Source organism: Chlorocebus sabaeus, chromosome 8 (genome assembly GCF_047675955.1).
Source record: "Chlorocebus sabaeus isolate Y175 chromosome 8, mChlSab1.0.hap1, whole genome shotgun sequence".
Lineage (NCBI taxonomy): Eukaryota > Metazoa > Chordata > Mammalia > Primates > Cercopithecidae > Chlorocebus > Chlorocebus sabaeus.
In genome coordinates, this window is record NC_132911.1 from 70,024,510 (window position 1) to 70,034,988 (window position 10,479).

General features: G+C 41.8%; 1 protein-coding gene across 4 annotated transcripts in view; it reads right to left on the reverse strand.

Moving 5' to 3' along the window:
• The window catches only part of PDE7A (phosphodiesterase 7A), a 128,185-nt gene extending 118,774 nt beyond the window's left edge, over positions 1 to 9,411 (reverse strand). For 3 of the 4 annotated variants that reach the window (XR_012093695.1, XM_008000758.3, XM_073018127.1), the window contains exon 1: positions 9,265 to 9,411. Coding sequence is in view for 2 of the 4 variants with exons in the window: in XM_008000758.3 (XP_007998949.2) it covers positions 9,265 to 9,402 (138 nt within the window). In the remaining 2 variants the exon portion in view is untranslated. The remainder of the gene's footprint in view (positions 1 to 9,264) is intronic. The other variant, XM_008000759.3, reaches the window with a different exon arrangement.
• Positions 9,412 to 10,479: the final 1,068 nt, after the last annotated feature.

Genomic DNA, 10,479 nt, shown 5'->3' on the forward strand with positions numbered 1-10,479 from the left:
ACAGTGATAATGGGATGAATAAACTTGAAGATTAACCTTTATCTACATTTTTAGTCATGTCCTCAGAATAGATTCCCAAAAGCAAATTATCATGCAAAAATACTAATTTAAGTATTAATTTTTAAAATCTTACTAATATTGTGTATGTGTAACCTTCAAGCTATAAACTCACTTTAGCTGCAGTGTAGTGTAGCGTGATCATAACTCACTGCAGCCATGACCTCCTGGCCTCAAGAGATCCTCCCACCTCAGCCTCCAGCTTAGCTGGGACTACAAGCACGTGTCACCATGCCTGGCTAATTTTTTAATTTTTTTTTTTTAGAGACAGGATCTCTCTGTGTTGCCTAGGCTGGTCTCAAATTCAAGCAACCCTCCCACCTAAGCCTCACAAGTGTTGGGATTATAGGCATAAACCACCATGCCCAGCCAGTATCACATTTTTTAGTATGCATTTCTTTCATTACTAGTATGGTTAAACACAAGATCTCCTTATTTCCCGACTGTTCCTAGCTATTGGTACTTATTTTACCCTCTGAAGTAACGTCCTTTTCCCATGTGGCAAAAGGAAGTAGAAGAGAGTACACAGGCTTTAGAATCAGCATGAACTAGAGTTTAACCCATTTTCACTACTTAATTGTGTTACCTTGGACAAATGACAGCTTTAAACTTATATCTTCTCCAATTAGAGACCATTAACACAAAGTAGGAACAGTGCACAGCAATCAAGAACACACAACCAATCAAAATCTATAACATATTAACCCTCTTCTTCCTTTTATTCACATGGCAGTCCTTTAAATCCTGGAAGACAGCAATACTCTGTCACCTCTCACCAGCTCTCCATCTCCATCCATATCCCTGCTGGCTAAAATCTGAGACTTTTTTCCTCCAGAGAAATGGTTTCAAATCACCTTACCAACCTGCTCATTATCTTCAGTGATCAATTTAGCTGAGTTACAGCCTCCTAGAACATGGCATTTAGAACAAAATAATCCAGATATGATTTGAAAAGAGCAGAATGAAAGTTATTTCTTCAAATAACTAGTCAAATTTGTTTTCCTTATCCACATCCATAAGACAACAAAATTTTTAATTTGTAGACTCAAAATTCTAACTGTGGTCCACTCATCTGCCCTGATTAGGCAGGCCAGATTAAAAGTGAAGGTCTTGGAGCACAACAGGCCCTTCTCGAAGTTCATATAATACCTTGAGCAACTTAATGTCTGGAAACTCAGTTTATTCTTTGGTAAAAATGGGAGTAACCCTACTTATCTCATAGAGTTTTTGTAAAGATCAAAAACACCAACTGGGCCAGGCACGGTGGCTCATGCTTGTAATCCCAGCACTTTGGGAGTCCAAGGTGGGCGGATCACTCGAGTCCTGGAGTTCCAGACCAGCCTGGGCAACATGGCAAAACCCCATCTCTACAAAAACTAGAAAAATTAGCCAGGCGTGGTGGGGCATGCCTGTAGTCCCAGTTACTCAGGAGGGTCATTTAAGGCAGGGATGCAGAGGTTGCAATGAGCCGAGATACTGCCATTGCACTCTAGCCTGGGAGACAGAACAAGACCCTGTCTCAAAACAAAAACAAAACAAAACAAAAAAATACTACACCAATTAAAAGTATCTGCCATATAGGAGTTACTCCAAAAACAGAAACAAGTACAGTTAACAATTCAACATGAGTTTGAACTGCGAAGGTCCACTTACAAGCAGATTTTTTTCAATAAATATACTAAGAAATTTTGTGAATATTTATGAAAATTTAAAAAAACTTGCAAAGCATCACCCCTGAGACAGACCAATCCCTCCTCTTCCTCCTCAGCCTACTCAACATGAACATGATGTGGTTCATGAAGACCTTTACGATGATCCACCTCCAGTTAACAAATAGTAAACTCTTACTTCTGATATTCTTAATTATATTTTCTTTTCTCTAGCTTACTTTATTGTAAGACAGAATATAATACATATACAAAACTTGTGTTAATCACCTGTGTATGTTACCAGTAAGGCTTCTCACCAAGAGTAGGCTATTAGTAGTTAAGTTTTTAAGAAGTCAAAAGTTATATTTGGGCCGGGCACGGTGGCTCAAGCCTGTAATCCCAGCACTTTGGGAGGCCGAGACGGGAAGATCACGAGGTTAGGAGATCGAGACCATCCTGGCTAACACGGTGAAACCCCGTCTCCACTAAAAAATACAAAAAACTAGCCGGGAGAGGTGGCGGGCGTCTGTGGTCCCAGCTACTCAGGAGGCTGAGGCAGGAGAATGGTGTAAACCCGGGAGGCGGAGCTTGCAGTGAGTTGAGATCCGGCCACTGCACTCCAGCCTGGGTGACAGAGCGAGACTCCGTCTCAAAAAAAAAAAAAATTAAAAGTTATATGTGAATTTTTGACTGCACAGGGAGTTGGATCCTGCATTGTTCAAGGGTCTGCTGTAATTATAATTGCTACTAAAGCAAAACTACTGCATCTTTATTAAGCACCATTTGTCAAGTACTTTATATGGTCCTGAACTACAGTTTGTTCTACTCAAAATTCCGAGAAGTAAAGCGGACTTTGCTTAAATTTAGTTATCTCAGTTAACAACTAATTTTCTCCCCCAAATTCTACCTTGACTTGCCTTGGTCTTTTCCATCTCCCTCTAGCCATCACTTTCTGAAAATGAACAGCCATCCCGACCAGCAGGTGGAGGCATGGAGCAGCAATCCAAAATTGCTACTCAAAGAAAATTATAAGCAGGAGATGCTTCTTATGTCAACCATACAATCAGTGGCACAGGTCCCTTATAAAAGGAACCTACCAGCAGCCAAAATAAAGCCCTGCAAGTTTAGAAGGCTCATCTACAAATCTAGTTTTTGTTCCTCTCCTCATATGCTGATCCTATGAACACTTACACCTGAACGCAAATATGCAAAAGTATCACTTATTTGTGAATAACCTTTTGAAAAGCATGTTTGGCAACAATATAAAAAAATCAACAAAGTCTATGTTACTTTTAGGCAAGAATAAGCCACTTAAATGTGGAAGAGAATAAAGTCTAAATTTCCTCTCAATTCAAATTAAACATAAAAGATAAGCAACTTCATAGCCAGAATCTAAAAGTTTTGAATTATTTTTAAATTAGAAGATTCAAAATGAATTGGAGCTTTTTGTAGTGAACACAGGGAATTTAAGAATGTCTAGATCTGAAAAGATCTTTAGTCAAGAGACTTCTAACAAAATCAGAAATAGATTTTATATAAACACATAAATAAATGTGATCGATAAAATCAAACAAAGAAAATTAAATTCCCTACGAGGGCCTGCATGCAGTAAGACTTCATCATCTAAATTTACTAGGTCTTTAATCCAGTTAAATGACTGTTTACAATCTTAGACAAAAATGAGAAGGAAGCTAAGTTTTGTCCACTCCCCCTCTCCTCAGCTCTTCTCTTCCCAAACTTGCCCCTACATTCATCCTCAGAAAACAACGCAATTCTCTAAAACTGCTCTGGTCAATAGTGAAGGAAGAGGAGGGAAGAGAAGAAGAAAAGAGTTGAAAATTGCCTCAAAGAGAATGAATGGCAACCCTCCCTCTTCATAACTTTTGTGAAGGGCTTAATATTTTACCTCTTGCAGCCTTTTGTGTTTAAGAAGGAATTCCTGGGTAGACAGCATGTACAGCTGATGGAACTCTAGGCATAGCAACAAAGCAGTAAAATCTCAGCATACAAACAACATCTCCTAGACTGAATGTGTTCCTGACAACCTATAAACTAGAAATTTGAACACCCTGTTAGAACTACACTCCCACTCCAAATACACTATGGATTTACATTAATATTATATTTGAGCATGTATCTGAAATATAAACACGTATTAGCTCAGAAGTGAAAGCTAAAGTATGGCAGTATTAAATTTAGTATGAAGAATTAAAAAGTATGAAGCATTTCTGAAAACAGAAATGAAGCCAAGGTCCCAACAAAACAGGTGTTTTGAGAATATACAGGTAGGAAGGTCTCATAAATATAACCACTTCCCTTGGGGTATCCCACTCACTAGCCACACTATTCACTGTATCAGCTTCTGTATCTAAGTTTGCAAAGAGGCAACTATTATGGTAACAGTAATTTGGAATAATGCACATTTATATATTGATGTTGGGTAGACAAGAGCCCTTATAAATGAGCACGGGACATGCAAATAAAATTTCACAAAAGAGCAAATACAAACAACACAAGCAATACTTCAGAAAGCACACTTGCTTACTGCAATTTAAAACAAACTCAGTGTACCACAGTACATCTACTATAGTAGCAAAATGTTTATAAAATGTCTAATAATATATGATTGGAGATGAAACACATAGGATCACATATTTTGGTAATATCGAAGTATAGATCCTTTTGAGAATGTCAAAAGATGTTCTTACCTTTTGACCCACCCTAGTGATTTTAAAGATTTTATCAAGCATGCATGAAGGTGTTCATTAAACGAAGTTTTGCATACATCAACAAAAACCTAAAAACAAAAATGTTCAACATTCAGAGAATGTGTTGCTTATAGATTAACACGACTTCACTCTAGTTTATTAAGTAAGACAATACCTCTGCTCTGCCAACTAAATAGCTGCTAGCCATATGTAGCTATTTAAATAAAACTGAAGTAAAAATTCATTTCGTCAGTCATACTAGCCACATTTCAAGTGCCCACTAGCCACATAAGGCTAGTGACTATCACTGGATAGTGCAAAAACATTTCCGTCATCACAGAAAGTTCTACTGGACAGCTCTGATCATATCCACATGGGCCATCCTCCTTCCTCCTTCCGCTACGTTCACTCATTTGTCTAGAAACAACTGCTTAACCTTCAGTCCTCGGCCTAAGCAAGCCTCAATGATTATGTAAGGCTAACCCTGATTTAAACCAGAAATTTAGGCATACATTCCTTATCGTCTCATAACACTTTGATAACTCCAGTATAATAATTACACCACATATAATCATACCATTTTCCCTATCACAATTCTGTAAGTTTCCTGAAGGAGGAACCAACTTTTATCGAAGGGGCTTTGAACTATTCTGGCACTCACAGGACCTGGATAATTTGTCATATACTAAGAACACTGCTAAAGAGAGAATGGAAATAATGACTGTAGTTGAAAAATGGTTGTGTATAAGGAAGGGTATGCACACAAAGGAAAACTTGGTTAGGCTGGCAGTGTTACAAATGATTAAGAAAACAACAACAAAAAACTACTACAAGCTCAGTATCACTATCCAAAATGCTTGGGACCAGAAGTGTTTTGGATTTCAGACTTTTTTGGATTTTGTAGTATTTGTGTATACATCATGAGGTATCTTGGAGATAGGACCCAAGTCTAAACACAAAGATCATTTAGATTTTATATACACCTTATACACATAGCCTGAAGGTAATTTTACACACTCTTTTAAACAATTTTGTGCATGAAACAAGGTTTGTGTACACTGACCCACCAGAAAGCAAAGGCATCTCATCACCCATGTGGACGATCTCATCACCCATGTGGTCGATCCGTACTTGTTTGGCATCACCATCATTTCTGACTCTGAATTTATATGCTAGTGATAAGCAATCACTTCTCACACTTATTCACACAAAAGAACTTAACGGTAAACAATATGACATACCATTAATACAGTGAGAAAATACTGTGTTTAGGATAACTAGGCAGCACAGTAGCAGCCCCAGAATACCTGCATCAGCTGCTCAACAGCAAAAAATAACAGCAGAATCTCTGTCTCCATGTCAGCACTCAGAAAGTTTCCATTTGAGGGCATTTTGGATTTTCAGACTAGGGATGCTCAGCCTGTAATTCCTTACATATTCTCAACACATAACACAAGGAGCCTCACTCACAAGAAGGTATTCTATGAGTACGTATTTGCGAAGTATTTCTTAAAAAAAAAAAAAAAAGACAAATGCTAACTTAGAAACAATATAAATTAATGATAGATTTCTAAAAATTAAAACTCAAATTTCTAACCCATATAAGATTTGCTTCCAGTGCACAGAAAATCTGACTGAATAATTCCAACTGCAGTGCTTTGGGATACCCATCAATATACTCACTCAACTTTCACATCTACCAAGAACCTACCTATGCAAAGTACCATAGATATGATGGCGAACAAGACACAATTTCTGCCTCCACAATATTTTTTTCCCAAATTTGAATGTTATTCTCAAAGATGAATCTTTAAACTCAGCTCTCAACAATAGATATCCAAAAACGACAAAGAACAAGCTTCACCTACTTTATCATTCACTAATTCAAAAAACTCATATTAACCATTTGAAATAGTATACGTCCTACTTTAAAAAAAAAATTAACGCCTCATTTACTTGGCACCCTTGGAAGACCTGGTGTTCCACATAAATGAATTTTTCAGGTAACTCAAGCTTGTCCATTTCAGCATCAATACTTAAACTCTTTGGCATGGAAATCTTTTAAAAAACAAAACAAAACAAAAAACAGTACAAATCTTTCAACTTTAAAAAACAGGCTCTATTAACATTATTCTGACTGAAACTTACTGTGTTGTACAACACTCAAGCCCCTGAACTAAATGTCCCAGGGTGCTTGTAAAAGTTGCTGGCTTAGAAGAGTTTTGCTTCGAAGAGTTTTTCTTCTGACCCCTGGCTTTTGGTGTGTCTGCTGTCAACCTTTGCTGCTGTCAGTGTGAACTGACTCTGGCAGCCTCCCACCCTACTTCAAATTTGCTGCTACTTGGAAAACAAGTTGTGTCAGAACTTTGCCTAAAACACACTGGCTTTGAGATGATCTCCAAATCAATTTTGGTCACTCAGTCTTTTCTGCGTATTACTTGAACTGTTATGGTCCGCAGTTACAAGTTCCAAACCAAGTTTTGGATAAAAGAATTTGTGCTGTACCTTCATGCTCCCATATTGTCTTCATATTTAAAACTGATGCTCAGAGATAATTTCATTACCTATTCATTCATTCAACAAATATTTATTAAGTACCTACTAGGAGCTGGGCTCCAATACTATGGTGACAATAAGGAAATGAAAAGGAAGGTTGCCAGTTTTAAGCATATTTTAAAGTACAAAAACTGTAATTATTTTACTTAAAGTATTTTTTGGTGGAAAAAAAAGGGGGGGGGTTTCCCTAAGCCTCTTAAAGATTACAAAACCTGTCAAACTTTTTATAACTTCTGTACATTCAGGTTTAGGAACTAAAAACTTAAGGGTAAAGAAAGCATTTGATTAAACCAAATGTTTATTTTACAAGCTCTGAGTAGGATTCTAAGATTTTCTGTCTCCTTTCTTTTTCCTATTACAAATTCCCATCTAGGCCTAAAGAAACCAATATCAACATATGCTTTATTATTAAATGATATGCAAAGTCTTGATAATGATAAGTATGTCCATCTCAGCATTCACTAAGTTTACATTTACCACAATGTTAATAGAAAAAAAAGTGTTAATTGAGGAAAATTTCTGTCCAAAGTTTAAGAAGTTCCTGTATACTTCACTTTGGGGTTCAGAAATGTTTTTAAAAAGTTGTAAGGGTTAGTAAAATATGGTGTAACTCTACAATATTTGCTTCATCTACCACAATCATATTTTTAAAATTCCATTACCCATTTAAACCTAAGGCTAGAAAAATGAACCATGAAGTGGAGCTTAAAATTGGTCTCTGTGGATTAATTAAGACATCAGGAAAAACCCCTGGCATCAGCTTCATTTTGATCCCTTGGAATCTTCCTTCTCATTCATTTTCTCCTCAGAGAGCACAAGAACTTTATTCATAATTTATAATTGTATAAATAATCAGTGATTGCCTTTATTATTCAGATATAACTGGAAATGAGTTGCTAGTCATGTGACTGCTGATCTGAGGAAGTAAAATAATATTTAGAAGTGAAAAACGTTACTTTCATTAAAAATCTTTAACTACTACTATTAAAAACCTTCTTCAGCAGTGCATTAATATTTCCTCCACATTAATTCTGGAATCTGAACATGCTTTAAGTGGTACTAAAAAGGCAGATCACAGGTCTAACCTTCAAAATAAATAACCATGTAATATTATTCTAAATGACACATTACAGTAATTTTCACAAGTCTGCTCTGACTTCATTAGCATACTACCTTCTGCTGTGAAATAAGTTTTAGTTTAGATAAAAAGGGTTCACAGAGAAACCGAAATATAGGCTCTTGCTCCTTCTACAACCACTTCAGGCAAAGAAGTAAATGACAAATATTTACTAGACACTTATTACACTACCAGGTGCTGTCCACACTACCTGCAAACACACACACACACACACACACACCCCTTGCTCAAGATACAATACAACTGGAGAGAAAACATACACTCCCATAAAAGATAATATTAACCAATAGGAAAAATTTGATTTTAAAAGTGATCATTAGCCATAACTTCTGGCAGCAGAAAGTGAAGGTATTCAGTTCAGATGTAAACAAAATTCTTTTTACCCCTCTGTTTTAAGTCTGGCAATCAAAATTAGCCAAACCTAAGGAAGTGGACCAACGGCATCACCACAGGAAAAAAAAAGAAATGTTCAGGAGCAACTGGTATTGGACCACTCAAAGTCTTCCCATGAGTGCACATCAGTAGTTTCTCTCCTAAAATCTCCTTATCAAATTAAAAACAAAACTGATTCCTGGCTATGAACTTTGCAGACTTCTTCCTCTGATACCCAGTACAGCCCAACCACAGAAACGAAGGAGTCAGGGAGAGGACAGCAACGGGGCATCTAGGCCTATTGTTCAGAGAGAACTGCAGGACCAGGCGAGCGCCGCAGGGTGCGCGGGAGCTGGGGGAGGAGAGGCGCGAACCCCGTACAGGTGTGTGTATGGGAGGGGGGACAGGTATGTTGCAAGGCGGGGGAGCACAGGTGTACTCAAGGGCCATAACTAAGAAATAAAGACTCAACTTTCAGACCGAAAAAGAGGAGGGCGGTCATTCCTGAGGCTTAAACTGCTGGGCACGGAGGGTGACAGGCCTGGGGAGGGTGAGATGAGAGGATCCCGGAGCCCACTAGTGTGGGGTTTTGGGGAGGCTGGAGAACTGAGGGGGGACAGCCAGGAGGATTCAAAGAAAAGGCTCCTCAATCGAAAGGCCAGCCTAGAAATCCCCAGACAATGGACAATGCGCGGGCTGGGGGATGTCGCGGAGGTGAAGCTGGGTGGGCAGAGGGAAACAAAAGAGAGAAGCCCCCAAGTGTGGGCCTGGCGGCGGCGATTACCTGAGAGAGCTGCCGGGGATTGGGGCAGCCGAAGAGCGCGGAGCTGGAGCTGAAGCTGATGGCTCCTCGGCGGCTGAGGACGTGCTGGGGGACCGGCCTGTCCAGGGGCAGTACCGGCAGCTGGTAACATACTTCCATTGAATACACCCGCCCTGCCTCCGCGCGGCGCCCGCCCTGCCGCGGCCGCCGGCCCCTGCACTGGGAGGGGGCCGCGGCTCGGGGGCTCCGGGCCGAGACGGGGGCAGGGCGGGCGGGGGCCGACCCTCGGCCGGGAAGCCGCGCTCACGCCTCCCCAACCCCAGCCCTCCGCTCGGGCCGCCGGCGGGAAGGTTCTGCGGCGGCCGCGGCGCCAATTACCAGGACCGGCGCGCGCCTAGCTCCAGGCGAGGGGCGACGGGGTGCAAGCGGGGCCAGCACTAGCAAAGTCGGAGAGGGAACCCCGCCGCCTTGGGGCTCCTCGGCCGAGAGGAGCAGGTACCCGGACTGCAGAGTTCGAGTGGAGCACGGCCGGAGCAAAGCGGTGCAAGAAAAGACGGCTGGAGCCAGCGACCAGACCCAGGGGGCGGGGGTACTCAGGAGCAGCGACCAGCTCGGGCCGCTGCCGCCGCCGCCGCTGGAGTCCTGCCCCTCCCCTCCCCTGGAGCCTGACTTCACTCCGCCGCCGGCGCGAGCCGGGCGTAATTCACACTTTGCAGCCGCGGACCCTGCGCCAACCACGGCTGCCGCCACGGTGACGTCACGACGCCGCGCCGCCGGCCCAGCGCCCCGCGGCGCCGCAGCGCCCAGGGAGAGTGGTGAGCGACCGTAGCCTTCCTTGTGTTCCGCACCCTAGAGCTCTGTCGGAGTCCCCTCCCGACAAACGTTTTCCCCCATCTATCTCATCCGCAGTTCTCTTCACGCCCTGCCATAACTCCCTCCCCTAGCTCCTCGCAAGCCAAGGCGCGTGCGCACGAGGCCCCAAGGTTTCGGGGCATCCCCCTGAGCGCTAAACTCGTGCGTTCCAGCGCGCCGAGGGTATGGGGTGGGTTCATCCCGCGCTAGAGACGCTGTTCGGGCTTGCCGACCCCAGAAACCCAAAGCACGCGGCGCAGTAGCCCTCCTCAGCCCTGACCGCGGGGTCACTTCTGGCTTTTCCCTCCTTGTTCCCATTCAAGGGCTTCGCTAGAGACCGCTGCGGCAGTGACGTCAGCGGGCCGCGCAGGCATCGTCCTCCCC